Source organism: Archocentrus centrarchus, chromosome 17, assembly GCF_007364275.1.
Source record: "Archocentrus centrarchus isolate MPI-CPG fArcCen1 chromosome 17, fArcCen1, whole genome shotgun sequence".
Taxonomy (NCBI): domain Eukaryota; kingdom Metazoa; phylum Chordata; class Actinopteri; order Cichliformes; family Cichlidae; genus Archocentrus; species Archocentrus centrarchus.
This window is the reverse complement of record NC_044362.1, coordinates 21,883,788-21,904,368: the sequence shown is the minus strand read 5'-3', so window position 1 is coordinate 21,904,368 and position 20,581 is coordinate 21,883,788. Positions and strand designations below refer to the sequence as shown.

The following is a 20,581-nucleotide window of genomic DNA, read 5'->3' as shown; positions in this document are numbered from 1 at the left end:
CAAGTGGTTGCTCCAGTTTGTTGGTGGTCACTGGGTGAAATTGGTTGCAAAGAGGGTACTGCACCTCCTTGGCATTACTTTGGTTTCTAGTAGGCTACCGCAATTGCCCATAGTTTTTATGGAAGACACTTTTCACTCTAGATGTATTAGGGTTGCCACTAAAAAAAAAAAAAAAAAATAAAAAAATTGCTCTGATATATATTTTTTTCTGTATTATTACCAATCGGCGGATTATTGTCAAGGTATGTGTTTTTGATTCATGTGTTTTGTGGCTTGGATTCTTGTGTGGATTTATTTTTTGGTTTTGTTGGAATTTATGGTCCTTGCTTTATTTTTGATTCATTTTTGAACTTTGCCCTTTTTTGTTTGAAAGGTAGTTAGGGTTATTTATATTTATTTTTTAGCACTGTGTGTTATTTAACGTCCCCTCTATCTTCATGTGCCATGTCTTCGTATCTATTATTTGGAGTTTAGAGTTCTTAGTGACTTTTACTGTAGGTGTTTTATCTGTGGTTTCATTGTGAGTCTATGTTCTTAGTTTGTTTATTCACTTTAGATTTTGAACTTTTGTACTCTTGTATTTTTTTTTTTTTGTATTTGGGTTCTAGTTACTGTTTATGGAGTCTATTATTCGTGCTTAGTTTCCTCAGTGTTTTTTAATCTGTATAATTTACTGGTATAATTTATCCTCTAAATAAGTTCCCATTTTATTTTGGTAGCTGTTTCCTGTGTTTTGTGTTTAGTTTTACTTCCTTCTCCAACTCATTGTCTACACCTGTGCCTAGTTTCACCCAAGTGTCTCCACTTCCTTTATCACCCCATGTGTACACATAATCCTGTCTTCCCCCTCAGTCTTTGTTACAGTTTCTGTTAAACACCCCACACGTTTCCCCTCTGTGATCTCATGGACTTATTTTGAGTTAGTGGCATCTAGTTTTAGGACTTTCTTTGGGACTCTATCTTGGAGTCTGAATTTGGGTCTTCGTTTTGCATTTTTGCAACAATTGTTTTTTATCTCTACATTATCAGAAAATCATATAAGATGCGGAACAGAGTTTTTACATTGAATGATAACCATTGCCAAATTGCTGATTTTATCTAACCAGCCCACCAAAAACCAAAGATACTAATTCTGCTACTAGACAGGAGGAGGCAAAGCAGCAAATCTTTCTCAATATGAGTCTGGAACTGACACTAAATTATTTTTCTAAAATTGGACAACTAATTGCTTCCTCTAACATGTATGTTTGGTATAGGTTTTTAATTAATGGATCAACAGTAATGATGGCACAATGACAAATAATGAAAGAGGAGCTTTATCTGATGACAGGCTGGTCCAGCCAATTCAGTTTGCACAAAGACTTCATAATTACCAAAGGTCTTTTCACTTGCTGCAGTCCGAACTCGTTAGTTACACTCAGAAACATTTGCTCTTGTTAGTACCACAAAGTACAAACTGATCAAACTTGGCAGCGGTGAACTGTGGTGAGTTTTCATGCTAATTAAGGCTACAGACTAGGATTTCAAAGCATAATGAGATTTACTCATATGCTGTTCTTTCACAATTGTCTGTCAGAACAAAGGCTGTAGGGCATCTCTGAAATTCTCTGTTAGGCGGGTATTAGCATATTTAAATTCTATGTGTTTACATTGTAGAAGAGTGATGTACAACAATAGCTGGAGTAGGCAGACGCTTACAGAGTCCATCTGAAAAATGAAACCTCCAGTCTTACAATATGTAATTACCCTTCGGGGTATCATCAGTGCGTGCCTGTGGACATACATGTGCGCATGTGTGTGCTGTCAGTGTTTCAGATAAATGAGTAGTGAAATTAGATATTGTTACATCACCTGAAGCCAAACTTGTCCATGGCGATGGCAAAATGTCTCGGCTGGTCGTAGCAGTGGTAGAGGTTGCGGTCGTCCATTGGGATCAGGTCAACATCACTGAAGATGAAGCAGTCATACTCCGCGTCCTTCAAAGCCTCTGTGTAGCCAACATTCAACAACTTGGCACGATTGAAAGTGTCCTCACCCAGCTGCAAGACACACACGAGAGAATATCACATAGACGCAAGGATCTGAAAGCTCTGAACACATAAGAATACAGGGATATGCAGTGTTAGTGAAATAGCCAATGAATTTTTGATCAAATGTACATTATTATAACAACTGTGTCACTGAGATGAGAAACAGAGAGAAGACTATATATAAAGTGTGACATTTTCATTTTACTTCAGTACTAAAAAACAATATTAAAGTGGGAGTACAGGCCCCTGGAGTTATGAATCCGGTCTTTTACATGTTATATGAATGAAAACAACATCTGAATGCACAAGTGCTGCAGGCACTTTTATCATAAACAAAGAAAGAATGAGTCAGGCTGTAGCAAATGAGGTCAGGCTCAAATCAAAGGTGTTTTTCTTCTATTAATCCACTACGAGCTGATGTGTTTATTGACCCCAAGGAAAGATTATTTGCCTGAAACAACCCATCTGCTTCTGAGATTAAAGAAACTCAAAAAATATATATTTTTTGTAATGTCTGCTTAACTCGGGTGAAGTAGAATCATGCAATGTGTGAATGTGTATATGAAGTAATAGATGTTAGATCTGGATAGGAACTGGACCTCAACATTACCGAAGCAGTGATGGATCATCTTGACAGAGAATGGAACAAAAATCAACCAACATCCAAAAAAGAGCTTTGAATGTCCTTCAAGAAGCCTGGAGAACTATTCCTGAAGACTACTTAAAGAAATTACAAGAAAGCTGCCTCAGAGAGTTCAGGCTTTATTAAAGAATAAAGGCGGTCATACCAAATATTGACTTTCAAGCTCATAAGAACTGCGAAAATTCTGTTTTTGCTTTACATCCCGTATTTCCATGTATGTTTGCAAATGTTTCAACAAATCACTGCACTGATTACTATATTTCTAGCAAAATCTAAAGAAATGAGGGGGGATGCAGGACTTTTGCACACTTTTGTCTGGCTGACGGTGTAAAAAATACTTTCTGTTGTGCAGCCTTTTTTGATTTGTTAACACTCACTGGAATTTTCCTTTCATCAACATGTAACGCTAGAGAGCATCGCTGAACATCAATATTTAAGGTCTGCACTGTTAGTCTGAATTTAATGCTTCACGCAGAATGAACTGATGTGTTCATTGACCCTAAGAGACCCTGCTGCTGCAGTGAAATGAATTTATTTTTCAGACATGCATGGCACAGGTTCAACACTTTGGCTAAGATAAATTCTTACCCAGCAGCACACCGGTGTGAGATAGTTGAGGTTAATATATATGACAGTTCAATAATGTACAGGGTACTGTATATCTCACTCTGCAGAATCCTTCTGCAACAACTTGGTAAAGTCCAAGTCTTTGTCTAGCAGCAGGGAGGTCAGCAAGCAAGAAGAGAAGTGACTGCAACCTGAGAGTGTTTGGCACTTTAGCAGTCATCGACCTCGAGAATGCTTTAGATTTTATTTTCCACTTTTCATGACGACTACAGTGAAGAAGAAGAGATCAGGAGTGGAGACAGAGATGCGCCATCAAAAAGGGAAATAAAAATCCATACCCTTTGTTTTGTCAGTAACTGGTGTAACAGACTAAGTCATAAAGGTGGTTTCCCCTCAGGAAACCTTTACCTTACGCTTAGTTTACAGCTAGTACATCTATTTTAGAACAAATTGCCTCAAGCCCCCTTTTTTCTTTTTCTTTCTTTCTTTTTTTTTTTAACATGAACAAATACAGCCTTCCCTGCAACAATTAAAGCTCTACTTGGGTCAGCAACTTCATTTGCCATATGTGCAAAAACCTGCAACACACAGGAAACAAAAGATCTACTTTAATTTCTGAGAGCAAGAGGAATAAAATAAATGTAACCCTATGTCCTAGAAATTACATTCATAGATCGAAAAACTGCTCCCTAATTATGATTTAGTGACAAATATCATCACTGCCTGAATTTTGTGGCTAAGTACCTCTAAAGTGAAGAACTGTATGCCTGCAGGCCAGTGTTCATTTGAGGTTTTATATTAGTTTGGCCAAAAGAGGAGCAATTTGAAGATGCTAAAGAGATGGGCTCTGACCTGTAATGGTAAATTGGCATTAACTGGAAAAAAGCAATGAATGTAAAAGATAAACCTGTAAAATATTTACCACACTAAACACATTAGAGCAATAAGTTGGATAAAAAGAAGTTGATTCTATTTAGACTAAAATTTGAGCCTCTTATGAAGACTTATTCAAAGTCTCCAAGATGTAAGGGGCCCCACATAACAAGAATACAGATTTATGGTAATGAGACTGGGGCCAAGTGCAAAGCTTCAAATTCATGCCATAAAAAAGGACTTCCCATTTGGATTAATGCTCCAGTGGTAATATAGTAGCAGAACAATGACCAAGTGTCACAAATCCTTGCAGTCACACAATCCTTGCCCAAAAGGGAAACCCACCCACTTCTGACAGCAGGGTGAATCTTTCTGCTGTCTGTCCCAACTTCTGTTCAGTTTTCTTTCTTTTTTTTTTTTTTTTTTTTTTTACAGTTTTTGTTTTTGGAGGTACATTCCATGCTGGTGCATTACCTGTTCGAACCGACCGTGAATCAAATACAATGCGTAATCCCTTTGGTAAGCCCACTAATACCTGAGATTTGAGAACATAATCCGTCTGTGCAGGTAACGCACACAAAGAAAAAAAATCTATTGTCACAAATCCAGTGGGTCTCCAAAAATCAGCTAAACTGGTCTTCTGCCTGTTTTTGAACAACAGTGGGTTTATTAGGTTGGAGCCATATCGTATGAGGTCAGAAGAGCAAAACACAACCCAGGAACAAACAGCAGGCAGATCAGAGGCTGCTGATAAGAGGGGGAAAAAGTGGAAACAAGAGCACAGATGATACTACAAGAGTGTATGCACACTGTGTCGAACTTTTGTGTGTTTTCAAATACTACTTTCTACATACTAACAGTCTGACAGCTAGCTGAAACATTTCAACTATCCATACCCTGTGTGGACAAAAATATTGGGCCATACCAATACTCCCAGATATTCCACAATCAACTGTAAGTGGAATTAATGCAAAGTGGAAGCATTTAGGAACTATAACAACTCAGCCATGAAGTGGCAGACCATGTGAGGTTACAGTGCGGGCTCACTGAGTGTGCTAAAGTTACCAGCATTCTGTTGACTTGATAACTGCAGAGCTGCAAAACTCCTCAGGCATTAAAATCAGCACAAAAACTGTGCACCGGGAGCTTCATGGCATGGGTTTCCATGGAGGAGCAGCTTATGTAGGTGTAATGTGTAGGTGGCCCAGTGCTTTTCTGCATGCAGTGTACAGTATGTATATTAAGCATAGTGTAAGAATCATAGGTGTATTGAGAAAGCTGGATATGGCTTGCTAATGTGTCCCAGTGCTCAAAAAAGTCCCCTGTGGCTGAAAAGCATTCTTTCCCATAGACCACCATCAGCATAAGACATCTGCAACTCCAAACGAGATTAATTAACTACGCTTTTGTTCATTCATTTTTTAAATCAGATTTTTTTTTTTGATATTCCCAAAGCCTAGAAAACCAGTTTTAAAGTGTGTGTGTGAGACACCATCCCAATTTTAAGTCTATTGGTTGCCTGTAGAGGTAGGGACTCTAGGAGGAATACAATATGCATGTGCAGTGAGAAGGAAACTAGAAAGCTTCTTTGGCTTCTGAACTCAGTGAGCAACAGGCATCATTTTGGTGTCCGGTGTTCAGTTTTTACACTTAATATTATATTATTTATTATTTGTCACACAGCACAGAGATGCAGACTGAGAATCCCAGCTGTGCACACAAACAGCCAAACAATGATGCAATCAAGAAGACCTGGACTTTCCAATATTTCCAGTGTTTGTCATCTTATCTTCACTGTCTGCAAATATCTCTCAAAACAGTTTATTGAACACTTTCATAAACTGCACAGAGCAGCTAAGTATAAAGAGGTGACTACTGTGCCCCAAATCCTTGTCCAGTAAACCACTCGCCCGTGATGGGAAAACCCCTGCTCAGTGCAGGTTTACAGGCCTAAGGGTGCACTCTGGCCAAACTTTCTATAGTCTGTAGTCTGTGGCAATAAGGCTGTGTGGATTGTGATAGATATTTCTTGAAAATCTAGTGGAGTTTTTAATCAGAAGTTTAATCATTTACAAATGGGCTACAAATTAGTATTTATCTATTTGTAACCACAATAATCCAAACAATGGACCCAATTTGAAATTTTCAAGTTTAAAAAAAAAAATCATTGAAAATAAGCAAAGATAGATGAATGAAATCTGCTTTTGCATGTTACTGTAGAAGGCTTAAAATGTTCCTTTCTTCTTTGGGTTCTAGATGGCGGCTGGTCCAAGTGGTCGATCACGTAGCCAGTGCGCTGCTGTGGATGTCGAGCTGCCTCAGTGACATTCTTCCAAGTCTTTCGATCAATGGAACCGCTTCTAGTTTGCTTGAGATCAAATCGTTGGCCCTTCAAGTTGTCCCCTGTCGGTTTGGTTCATGTTTTCTTTGCACACTGGAATGTTTAGTTAAGAGACTGAATGAGATTCAAAATGAAAGTGCAAGAGGATCGAGGTAGCTGGCCTTCAAACAGTCTGGGAGTGCTATGTTTTTCCCAGCTGATGAGCTCATATATCTTTACAAAAACCCACCCCTCTTTTTTTGTGCTCCTAACCTCATTAAGCATTATTGCTGTCATTGTTTATTATTTTATTAAGACATCTGTGTGTGAACCTCCCAGCGACTGCACTTTATGGTGCTCTACATCTTCCCTAATCACTTCATGCCATAAGCGAATTGGGCAGCAGGACGTGAGGTAAACTGACACACGCTACAATGGACAGGTAAACAAAGGCAGTGGGACTGATGGATGCATTTATATGTCTGAATTAATAACAGATTCATGCATACTTTAGAAGGTGTTTTATTTTTTATTGTATACATTTTTTTTTTAAATGGCGAGAAAGCACATAAAAAAGATGGTGCAGTCTTTCTCTTTCTGCTCCATTGTCGGGCTTTTTCAGCATTGTTTGTTTTCTTTTTGTTTATTTTTTTTTTTTATGCTGTATTTTCTCTACTGCCAGCCTCATTTTCCAGTTTTGTCTTCAGGCTGTTGTTTTCTGACCAAAACCCGTCTTCATTTTTTCTCACCCAGGATGCACTGGAAAGGACTGCTCAGCCACAATTTGCCTACAGTGGCCCACAGGGGACAGTGAAACCATTCATGTGTGAATATTTGACAAATCAACAAATTACAGGGCGAAATGCAGAAAGGGTACTCCAATTTAGCGGAGAGCGATTTTTTGGCTCCTCATTTGCAATTTCATAAGCATCTTTTAACTTTCAAGGACATTTCTGCTCCATTAATTTTTGATCAGGCTCTACATAATACAGTGTGCATATGCATGCGAGCATGCAGCCTCAGCCTTGTGTAAATGAGTTTACTGACAAGTGTGACAAGTATGTGTGCCACAAAAAATTGTTTTCTTCAGTTTGCTGAGACCTCTTCAGCTCACACTTGGAGGGAATATTGCAAAAAAGAGTAAACAAGAAGCTCCCAAGACAGAATTTCATCAGGCTGCATGCTTGAAAACATCTACTCTGGCTGAGGTTTTGTGTTTTGCATGTGTGCTTATTTCTGCCACCTCCGTTCATACTGTATGCTGCATAGTTAACTAAAAAACAAAGCAAGTAGCGGTCACCATGACAAATTTTGTTCTGCAGGGATGCTCTTTAAATTACATTTAGTACTACCGGAAGTGAAACTATGTAAATGCAAAAGGCTTTTTAGTTCATTGTGCAGTAATTGCTATATTTAAATAAAAGACTATTGTGTGCTGACAGTTTTGTGTTATTACAGTAATCTGGCAAATCAATGGTGATTGCCATAAGTGCACTATCACTATAAAATCAAAACTTTTAAGTGCACCCTTCACTTACAAACAACCAGAAACATCATTTACAAGGCGGTGTTTACTCGTTACTTATTTAAAGTGTAAATGTAGACAATAAACGGAATCAGTCAAATGTTGAGCGGAATTGTAAATATGGAAAACTGCAAACTGCCATTCTGAAAATGTAATTAGCTGCTTGACATTTATTTGGTTTTATTTCTTATCATATCCATGTTTGGATTTGTGAATATTCAATTCAATTCAATTTTATTTTATTTATATCACGTCAAATCACAACAAACAGTCGCCTCAAGGCACTCATTTAATATTTTGTTGAACTCTCTTTAGCTTTGATGACAACATGCATTTACTGTGGCATTGTGTCAATAAGCTTATGCAATGTTACAACAGAGCTGCATTGATTTTTCACTTAGATCTAATACTGGGAGTGTTAGACCAGCACATCCGAAAGATGGTGGCCAACCCATGTGTGAAAATGATGTCTCATGTTCTCTGAGCCACCCTCTCACAGTTTGAGACTAATTAATCCTAGCATCATCGTCTTGGAATATGCTCGTGTCATCACTGAAGAAAATAATCCACTGATAGAAAAATCTGGTCATTCAGGACATTCAGGTAGTCAGCTGACCTCATTTTTCGGGCACATAATGTTGCTGAAACTAGACCTGACCAACTGCCCCTACAGGTTTGTACGGTACGCACCAGCCATGATGGTTGCATCACTTCACCCGCCTCTCTTCTTACCCTGATGTGCCCATCACTCTGGGACAGGGAAGATCTGGGCTCATCAGACCACAAGCCCTTTCTTCTAGCTCCAGAGTCCAATCTTTATGTTTCTCAGCAAACTGAAGCCTTTTTTACAGATTAGCCTCACTGATAAGAGGTTTTCTTAAAGTCACACAGCTGTTACAGTAAGTCCCAATCCCCTGAGCTCTACTGTTGATTTTTTAAAATTTGATTTCACCAAATGTTTAAGTGATCTCTGATCACAATCAGTCAAGATCTTTCTTACTCGATGGTGATGGTTCACTACTATCCTTCCAGATTTTAATAATGCATTGGGCAGTTCTCAACCCTTCTTTTCCACAACCATGGGTTATGTCTTCCTACATGACTGTTTCCTTAATGAGAAGCTCCTCATTGCATTAGGTAGGTTTTTGGTGAGGTAGTGTCACTCTTTACATGCTAATTACTCTTCTAGGTACTGTAGTTGCCAACTTTTTCAGTTTATGGTGGTTTTATTAGCATTTTTCCAGAAGGAGGATGCCTGCATGTAGAGAATAAAGGCACTAAAAGAAGGTGAAACTAAACCCCCAGAAAAAGTAAAGTTTCAGGGTGTAAAATGAGCACAGGGTGTCCACATAAACAAGATTATAGACAAGCTAGCTTCTGCAGAGCTGACTGCTAGTGAATATATGGTGGGTAGTTGGTAACTGGGATAAAGTGAAGGCAGCAGCTGGGAAAGTGAACTGCTGGCGTAAATCAACAGCTGTCTCAGAAAAATATGGGTGGGGTAATTGAAAGGAAAACACTCATCATCTAGCAACACAGTGTCCAGTCGCTTCACTGTAGAGGCTGAGTGACTGACAGCAGGAAACCCTGGTGCGTGTCGTGGTTGTTGGCAGCTCCCTGTAATGTGTGTGTGTGTGTGTGTGTGTGTGTGTGTGTGTGTGTGTGTGTGTGTGTGTGTGTGTGTAAGAGAGAGACAGAAAGAGGAAGAGAGAGGCAGGATTTGTGTGTCTACTCAGACCTGACTGGTGGGAATGACTTCAAAACAAAACATGCTTTAACGAACAATGTGGATACCAACAGTGATAATTATTCCAGAAATCTTTAACAATGCCTCTAAAAGCTGCTTTGTATTAAAATCTTCAGTGATGAGCTTTTGAACACCAGCAGAGCTTTAGCAACTTTTGTGAAACCGATCATTTATCACCTCAACAAACCTGAAAAAACAAACAAAAAACCCTCATTATGAAGAACCACCAGTGTTGGAGTTCTGATAAAAAAAAAAAAAAAAATTAACATCACTATATCCCAGGTGTGCAATTTACTCTTGGGTTGTCACAGTGTTGAATGTGATGTGTCCTAGACGTGACTACTGTCCCACAATATGACCCCATGGTTCATTTATCCAAGGTCTTAATACAACTTGTGGTAAAAAACGACCTGTTTTTCGTTTTTTAATTTCCATTTTGAAAATGAAAAACTAAAAACCAATCGGTTTTCTAAATGGAAAAAGGTAGAAAGTAGATGGACCTTGCACACGTTCCACACCCAAAATCTTTCATTCTGCATAGCCAAATACCTTCACAAGCACCCTTTTCCAACATTTACGAGGTACTGTAGAACATTAAGGTACTGTATTTTAGCCCAAACCATGTTCTTTTCTAACTAAGCAGAACTGGTGGTGCCTAACCTAACCTGGCAGTAAGTGAAATACAAAATTTTAAAACTGTACCAGATAAGAGCCAAACTCCTTGGTGAAAGGCAGTTATGTTTATGCCAGCACCAACCCGCCTGATTCTTAACACTTTTACAATCTGTGGTTGTTTCAGATGACTGACAGGATTGTTTAGTCGGGGAACTTGTTACTGCTTTCAGAGATTTCACAGTATTTTAAGGATTTGAAACATATGTGACATCACCTCCTCTGAGATAGGTAAATATTACAGTTAAAAGTACAGCTCTTGCAAAATTATTGCTGGCATAGCTTAAATCCTTTAATCCAGTAAGTCATTTTGTAAATGTCACCTTATCAAGAGAAGTGTTTCAAAGGGAAATAATTATCGAAGCACACTTTTTTTTAAAGCAATGTTAGGGAAAACATCTGCACATGGTTACACTATTAAACCAGCCAGCACTAAAACTACTTCAGTCCATGAGGCAGAGGCAAAGTAGAGCTGTTTCCACTCTTGCTTGGCAGCAACATTCATACAATCAATTTTCATGGCCTCTGTGATATCTCCTGTTCTTTTTTCCCCTCTGTGGGAATCCCCATGATCATTTTGTAAGTGTTTAACTTTTTACCTTACACCGTAATGTCAACAGAAGCTTTTGAAGACATGAGAGAAGAAATGAATGTTTTTTTAAGTCAATAACATAGAGTACATACATATTTGTCATGGGTCATCAAATTAATCCGTTAATGTAAATTATTCTTAAGTATCAGGATCTTCCTGTAACTGCTATTATTTGCAGGTGATTAATAGTTTTGCAGAAAATATGGAGCCACATTATATCTAACAAAACATTTTGAAGAAGGAAATGTGATTATTGCAGCTGTTACTGGAGTTTTGATCACAGCCTTGATATCTGAGTAGTCAAAAAGCTGCTGATAGGCTAAGGATAATATAAGCCTAATCTTTTTAGATAAATACATAAGATTAACCTAAAATATGGTTTTCTTTTTGATTGAGTCACTTGACAGTTTGACAAAACTGTATATTCTTGTCTTTGGAAATGTTTTTAGAAGATCTTTTCCCCTCTTTAATTGTGTGATGGTAGGAAATGAAGGGCAAGGGAATACCATGCAATAAAATCTCCATAGCTGGGCACCAAGAATGGTAATGGTTCACATTAGCCAGCAAGGCCAACCTTGGAACCAGTATTTGGGAAAGCAGATGGAGTTTCAACATGGAATAGCAATTGGGCAAACTCCATCTGCTGATGGGAATCACATGACTTGTTCCAAAAAAAAAAAAAAAAAAATCCAGAGCAACCAGTTAATGAACCTTCAAAGCCCACTGCTACCATTTAACAGATGCAGCAAACCAGAAATATCATCTTTTTCATGAGAGGTGGTGAATCTTGACAAAGTGCCACGTAAACTGGAAACTGAGAATGTCAAAGAAAAGCTGTGCCTCACAAAATGCAACAATACAGTTTTAAAGGTGCAATTTTTACTTTGAAGGTGAATCGGTGTTTGCGATTGCGGCAGTCTGCTAGACACCAAAGCATTTACAAGGACGGTTTACGGTGAATCACATATACCTCTTTGCGACCGATTTCACCTAACAGCTGCCAGCAACCATTCACCAACCAGTTGGAGAATACACATTTTTCCCCACCAGCGGCTGCCAAGAGGTCTCAGACTCTCGGTCTACGTGACTCAGGCCAACATCTCTCAAATTAACATTCATCAGATATTTATTTATTTACATTTTTGAATTTGTAGTCTTCTGATGCAACTGATGCCAACACATAGTAGCATAATTCAACAAAATTTTATTTATATACCACTAAATCACAACAGTCACCTCAAGGCAAAACAAAATATTAAAAAGTATAAAATCAGCATCATTCCCCTTTAAGGGGGAAAAGTTATTTTGTTAAATGATGCAATATGGTGATGAAGCTGTAATTCAAACACTTTGCATCCAAACTCGATTCGATATAGCGTGAAATTTTGGTTTCAGATTAAGTAGCAGGATAATTAATTTAAAGTGCCTTCGGGCACTTCTGTTAGAAAAATACAATATAAAACAGCAATAGCAAAGAAAGAAATTAAGGGAATTAACATTTGCCATATCCAATCTAATTTAGCTTCTGTTTGCCCTCAAACGTCCCTCTAACTTCACAGCGTTCACTGCCTCTTCTATTCACTCTTTGACTTCTCAGCTCCCATGGGAGAAAGGTAAATCTTCTTCCACCTCTCCAATTGCCTGCACTTCCTGCTCTCGGGTCATCAGTTACATTTATTTTCTCTCTGCTCCTCTCAAGCTCCTTGCTCTGTCTGTCTCTGGCAGGTCTTCCCTGGTGTGTCTGCAGTAATCTGGTCAGTGTCAGCCTCTCTCTCCCTACATGCCCTCGGAAAACCAATTAACCCTATCAGCCATATCTGAGTATCGCCAGATAAATCCAGTACTGCTGCCTCTATGAAAGAGAGAGAGAGAGAGAGAGAGAGTGTTTGTGTGTGTGTGTGTGTGTGTGTGTCATGAAGAAAAATATATAATGTAACTTTCTTCTAGGCCTGGTCATAGCACACACCTATATTGTTGTTTTCACGGAGTGGGATTAAGGTACAATCAGTGCTCTTCCTGAATGTCACCAGATCGTCAGATCAAGTGTGGGTGTTTTTGAATGTTATGTTTGCATGTCCATGCACAAAAAGTGTCTATGTGCGTGCAAGTGAGTGTGACAGGATTTCAGCCCCCTGCAGACACACAGAGGTGGGGACCCCTGTCCTGTCATTTGGCCAGTCGGCCAGCGCGGGGAAAGAGAGACCACAGGAAATGAAGAGATTTCACCTCTTCTCACTTAATGGTGATTTAGTTGAACACATGCGTGGGTGTGTACACGGTTGCCTCTGTGTATGTGTATGTGTGTGTGTGTCTGTGAGATCTGTCCAGTCATATAGATAACTAGCTATGGCAGTTTGGATTTTTTAATTGTTTTTTAAATACATAAAAACTGTAAGTGTACAAAAAAACCATTGACTTACTATGGCATACTTAAGAAAAATTTTAACATAGTTATTAGTCATTGCTACTTGAGGGCAAGAGCGATCATGCTAGCTGACTAAATTAAGTGAGCATGAATTTAATCATCTGTTTTTCTTTTTAGCATTTTTGGAAAATATCATTACAATGGCTTATCATCACTTACTATACCAGGACTATAATCACCAGCCACTTTATTAGCTACACCTACTCAACTGCTTGTTAACAGAAATATCAGCCAATCATATGGCAACTCAGTACATTCAGGCATGCAGACATGGTCAAGACGACCTGCTGATGTTCAAACTGAGCATCAGAATGGGTAAGAAAGCTGATTTAAGTGACTTTTAATGTGGCTTGAGAAAAATTGCTAACTTGTCTGCCTATCTGACTCTCAGTTTCTGCCACAACATTCGGATGGGTCAGAATTTGGCATAAACACAAAGGTATAGATCCATCCTGTCATTCTAAGCTATGACAGTTTAGGCTGCTGCTGGTGGTGTAATAGTGTGGGGTATATTTTCTTGGTACACTTTGGGCTCCTAAGTACCAACTGAGCATTCTCATTTAGCTTATCTTTGGGGTGTGGTGGAACAAGAAGTTTGCATCATGGATGTGCAGCTGACAAATCTGCAGCAACTGTGTGATGCTAGCATGTGGACCAATATGGACCAAAATCTCTGAGAAATATTTCCAGCAGTTTTGAAGACAAAAGGTGGTCCAGCCTGGTACTAATGAGGTGTAATTAGTAAAGTGGCCTTTACTCAGCTGAGCATGACTTTAGCTTGGGACCAGTTGGCTGTGTCCATAAAACCAGACATATGAAACATTAAAGACTCAGTCTGTTACACTGTTTCCAGCCACTCGTGAAGCTAATTTAATTAATGAGCTGGTTATCACTGAAAATATCTGCTGGTGAACGGCTGTCATTTCAGCTCTTCAAATTCGAGGGTTGCCAGCTAGAAAGAGGGTTCTTTTGTTTGCTCTATGTGAAGTGAACTTACTGTTTAAACATTATTCATTTTGAGTGGTAAATCCACAAGTACTAAAATCTGAAACTGGAAAGTGACAGCTTGACAGGATTAACCACTAAATTGTTGTTTAAAAATGATATGAGACAGGGAGCAAGTGATAAAGAGAGCTACCATGTTCATCAGAGCCTGTATGAACACTAAATGCGCTCGGCCATGTGTTCTTAATAAAAGATGATGATCCCTTCATTTCCCCACTACCTGGGAAACAGGAAGCTCATCAAAGCTTGATTAGATACTGCAGTCAGCCTTGCACACACAAACACAGACACTGCCGGCCCATGTATATCTAATTCATAACCTTACAGTCTTCAATCATATCCGCAGCAGTGTGCTTTCTGCTTTATGAGAGCTTGGCACAGAACACAAACACTGAGGAGAGAAGAGTGTAACAGAGTTGGCGTGGGGCCAGAATAACTAATTTGCTGTAATGACTTTCTGGCAGTTCTGACACAAAGGAGCTCCCACATAAAGTGAGAGGCCGGGCCACGATGGGCAATTCAATTACGATTCCGTCACAGTAGTCGATAGTCGCAGATCAGGGCAACATCAACACGACAGCCGGCGACGAAACGCTACACTGCTGTGCTGAAACAATGAAGCAGGTAACGTTTTTTTGTGAGTAAATAAATCCAGGACACTTCTCTAATATCCTGCACAGGAACTTTTGGTGGTTTTATTGCAGAAATCTGGACCAAGATGTCCATATGGAAATAACAAGTGAAAGTGCAGTACAGCCCACTATGTGTTTTTCATTTCTCAGGTATCGCATGGAGGATTTGGCATCAATTAGATCTCCTTTTGAGATGGAGAAATCAGAATTATTCTTCAATCTGTCTGACACAAAGTACGTGTGATGCTTTTATTCCTAATTAAAGGCTCAAATAATTTGAAATGCTCACTGCAAAGGTTACAAATCCTCAAGAGGCCAAAGCTGAAATTGGCAATGGAAATTAAAACAAAGAGCTTGAATCAGTTCCTTGTTGTAAAATCCCATTTCTCCAGTGCTCAAACAATTATGAATTATATCTGCCACAGCCAAATTATCCCAAGTCTGAACAAAAAAGTAGATCACATTACATCAAAGAAGTCCCTCAGCTGCTCCAGAATATTCTGGTAGAGTATTCTCTCTACCTTCCAGCCATGAAGTAACCTTAAATTTGTCCTAAAAAAATTCTCATATTCATAATGTATAAAAAAAAACAGTGCATAGTGTGACAGGAAAGTCAAACACACAAAATTATCATTTGGCTCTGCTATTATTTTCAACTCTTGGCTCTTCTGTCTGCTTATTGTTGCGGGTTTACACCATCCATCTTTTCTGTTTTCATCCAAGAAAAAAAAAACACCTCTCATCCACAACCGGTCTGCTACCAAGTTATCACAAAACAGCAGGCAGACAAGTGGACTACGCAGAGGGTGTTTGTCGTAAAACATTTATGATCTAAATCTCCTCAACAACTCCTGGATTCTGCATCTAAATTTCAGAAAAGGTCAAAAAAGGATGTGAATTTCATCATCAGCCTTTGAACCTGTGCAGCCCAAAGACTCTGTAAGGAGAAGTGCACTGCACAGTGCAATAAACACTTAGCTTTCATTCACTGTATGCATTTCATGATGCTTGTGCTATATTCCTTATGTTTGGTCATATTCTTATTTGGCACTTTCACATATTCATATTGTAGTACTGCTAAACACAACAGACAAAACAAGAGAAACCCTGTAAATGAACAGGTATGTTTATATACTTTTCTGTAGAATTCACATTGGGATATTCATCCTATTTATCTTTGGGATGCCAACTAGCTGTCTTGAAAACACTGATTCTGCTTTCAGGCTTCAGTCACGCAGGCCTAGAAACTGGACGGTGACCCCCTTGGCAACCACCGATTGCTAGGATAAATTATGCATTGCCTAACTGGGTGACGAGCGGTTGCTGGAGGTTGCAGGCAGTCGCTATAGCTGAAAACTGTTGCAAAGAGGGTGCTGCACCAAATACGGAGGTCACTAGCATATTACCACAGTCACCTATAGTTTGTATAAAAGACACCAACTTGACTGCAAACATTTGTCAACTACTTGCTGTACTGTAGTTGGCACTGCAGTGAGACTTGAAAAAAGCATGACGCACAACGGATACACAGACCTTCAAAGTCAGAGTTGTGCCTTTTGAAACATGTCAGCTTCTTTTTCACACGATCTCAAGGTTAATTAATGCTCATTGGGTAGTTGGTGAGTAAAGTAAAGTAGGCATCGTCCATGCAAACCGCACCCTCTTTGTGACCTGTTTCACCTGCCGACAGCCAGATACCACTCGTCAACAAGTTGGGGAATGCACATTTTTCTGTAGCAATGTGTGTGTGTGTGTGTGTGTGTGTGTGTGTGTGTGTGTGTGTGTGTGTGTGTGTGTGTGTGTCGCTGAGGCCTAAGCTGTAACTATATTTATCTTCCTGCAGAGAAGCTAAGAAACTGACCAGATAACATGCAGCTCAGTGGAAATCTGACTAATGCGCGAAGCAGAGACACATGTGAGGCCTAAGAATATCATGTGGCATTTGACTAGAGAGTGACAAACCACAGTACAGTTAGCAGTGCCCTGTGATGACAGCGTAAGTCAGAGAGAAAACCAAAGAATGACTGGCACTGAACCAGATTCATCAACATGACAGCATAAGCCAAAGAGGAAGAGGGTAAGAAAGAAAGAGGAAGACTGACAGACAGAACAAATGATGAAATAAAGGGAGAGGGCGAGAGGAAAAGAAAAATATGATGATGATGATAATAACAGAGTAGCTGCCAAGACAAATGACAGCAAAGGTTAGAGCTGCCCTGTAGGGCTTGGCTGACATGTGTCACTCAGAGAAAAAGCACTCATGCAGAAAATACACACGCACGCACATACTAACACACCAAAATGTCCTCACTGTGATGCTCTAAACCTCAAACATGTCCTCACTAACATAACTGTAGCATATGGACCTGCTCTTGTAGACATACGGAGCTTTGGTTGTGAGAAAAAAAACTGTGATGGTCTAAAAACAAGACACACACACACACACACACACACACACACACACACACACACACACACACACACACACACACACACACACACACACACACACACAAAAGCAGATACCGTACTTAGGAATTATCACCTGACATGTGAGACTGGCAAGCCAAAGCAGAGTGGCAGGGAGGTGAAGGGCAGAGAATCAAACCCACCTGACATTTTGACAAATACGGGCCAGATGCTTGCTGTGACTTGTTGCTTTGACCTACTGTGTCAGACCTGCTCTCACAGACATACTGTATGCGTCTCTGGTTGTAACAACCCAACTGTGATGCTGGAAAAAAAACAAAACAAAACCAAACCAAACCAAACAAAGCAAAAAAGGGATGTTTTCAATAAGTACCTTTCTGTGTCGGGCCTCAAAGTCATAGTGCGCCTCATCACATCCAACCTCTCCAGCATCAAGGGCACTCACTACACACCAACGCTAACACAGTCAGCTGGAAACAATTTTCCTCCCAAACACCTCTGCTGCAGGGAACATAATATTCACTGTGGAGCAGCTACAAACAAGCCTGATGAAAGTATTAGAGCAACTGGTAAAGTTCATCCAAAAAATGCAAATAACACTTGAAAGTAGTTGGTACGTTGTGTATTATATCATACACATTTTCACACCTATAGTTCGTTTACTCTGATCTGAATCAGTTCATGAGTTTGGAAACCAAAATGTGTCACTACAAATGTTCAGTCAGCTCAGCGGCCAGATGAATGTAGGGCACAAACAAACGTAAATACAGGAACAAGCTGCTGTTTTCTGGACTAGTGGATAATATGGAGAGTTTACATTCATCTTATGGCTAGCTGCTACAGTTTGTGGTCTCTATGATCCTGAGCTGCAGCCTAGAATGCAAAGCATACGTGGCTACAAGGTGTTTAGCTCAGATTGGCAGTATACCCCTGGTGGCTGGGTCAGATTGAGATCAGATCATGTTGTCACCGTAAAAAAAACACTCTGGAGTTTGTTTGGAACCGGACTCCTCCTGAGGCTCTCGATGTGGCTATTTTGTTGTGATTGTTTGTTGTGATTACTGTGTTCACATCTGCATAAATGAACCGCATCAAGGGAGAAAATGAACCAAAGCGCAGGTGTTGAAACACTCCAAGTGTGCAACTCTGCCTGTTTTAGCCATAATTCGAATTAAAAAAAAAAAAAGGAAAAAGGCATTAAGTACAAATACCAGGGAAGGCTGCACCTAACAATGCCTTGATTTGAAATGAGATAGGCAACATTTTTTGGGCATCGTTAAAGAAATAAATCAACAGTAAACTTTCAGCATTTCAAGATGTCTGAAAAGAAACCTGCACATTCTCTATTTTTAGGCTTTATCTGTGATTATAGCATTTAAGTAATCAAAGGTCTTTTCATATCAGAGCAGGTGACTCATGAATGTAGTATGAAGACTGAAAAAGTCTGTTTGCTTCCACAGGGAAAAAACCCCAAAAAACTGGGAAATAACATGGGGCACATGTGAAAAGGCAAAAAACAAACAAACAAACAAACAACAACAACAACATACAAACCTAAGTTTGCTCAAATGACACCATTAGTCACAAAACTGCAGAACATGCCGCCATGTGAGATGAGCACCTGGTAGTAGGGCAAGCTTGTCATATCAAATGTGCAGCCATTATAGCAACACTTCAGCAGAATAGAAACTTTTTTCTTACTCTGATACTTCATCATGTCTCTATTTCCCTGATCAGTCGAGGTTAAATCTTTCCAACATCTTTCAGGTAAGACACAAACACACAGAGGCCGGATTACATGCAAAACCTACAGCTCGACATGACTCATCCTTCCCCATTTCCCATCAGGACCAATATGGGACACCATCTGCCTCACCCTAATAATGACTGAGCCTTCTCCTCTTTCCCCATCACTCTGAGATATTGCTCAGCTTGAGTTTTTACTCAAGCAAATAAGGAATGAGTCAATCTCCAATCTCACTGGAAGAATCCGGAAACATTGCTCAGTCAGTGAATAGACAAAGAGACACAGTAATAAGACAAGCTAATAATGGTGTAATGATTCTCTTCTTGGAATTGTTTCTGGTGAATGAAAGTAGGAAAGCATGAAAAACACGCTTCACTGCGCGTGTTTCGACAAATGGGGGAAAGGATTCAACATTTTAGGGATGCTGTAGATGTTGTAAAGTATGTGTGAGTTGATATGGCTGACTTTGATGTTTCTCTATTTTAGCCTCCACTGTTTTGGTTTAAGAGCCAACATCTGAGGTGTGGTTGACTGTGTATGAGCGATTCTCACATATGATTATGCTGGCACTTTGAAACAGTAGATGGAGAGTGTTAGCAACTATAAAATTACACTGACAGACTTGCTGGAGACAGTACCAAACAGTTCTAATTCTATTACAGCTTCAGTCACACATAACAGGACTAGAGATTGTAATACCTATACTGAATTTCCCAAATCTTCCCTTTAGCATATGCCCTACAGTAAGTGCAATATTACTTAAAAAGACAAAGAAAATACTGAAACTAAAGAACTAAACTAAAACTAAACATGTTTAAATAATAAAAGCTAAATCGTCACAAGCAAAGCCACCCTGGAACCTAACTGAAATTAAAATGAATTAAAAACAAGAAGTCAAAATGAAATAAAAATAAAAACTAATTACAAAACACAAAGCTATAATAACTGTACTTCACTGCTGCAACACTTCAGAAGGCATAGTTTCACTACCGCTTGGGAAATACACATTTTTCTCTAGCAAACTGTGGTTGTTAAGGGGTCACTGACACTTCTCTAGGCCTGCCTGACCGGCGCCTTAGTTTTATTATTTGATATTATTATAATATCATCATGCTGGTCTCTGTCTGTTTCTACAATTATGAATTTCTAAACTTTAAACAGCACTTAATAAAGGTGTTAGCAAAAGGTTCTGTTTACACATTCAGCAAAACAACTAACACAGACTCCTGAAAAATAAAAATCAATGATTCAGTTTCCTTCTTCTTCTTGCACAAATCCTGATTTGTTACTTTCATTTTCTGTTTGCTGCTGTCAGTCACCATCTTCCTGCCATTTGATGACAGGTGAAAGAACAGCAAAGCTGATGTTTAGCA

General features: G+C 39.3%; 1 protein-coding gene across 1 annotated transcript in view; it reads right to left on the bottom strand.

Annotated features, from left to right (window-relative positions):
• b4galt2 (UDP-Gal:betaGlcNAc beta 1,4- galactosyltransferase, polypeptide 2) overlaps window positions 1–20,581 on the bottom strand; it is a 203,640-nt gene that overhangs the window by 47,935 nt on the left and 135,124 nt on the right. The window contains exon 4 of the mRNA XM_030752923.1: window positions 1,852–2,039. Coding sequence (XP_030608783.1) covers window positions 1,852–2,039 — 188 coding nt within the window. The remainder of the gene's footprint in view (window positions 1–1,851; window positions 2,040–20,581) is intronic.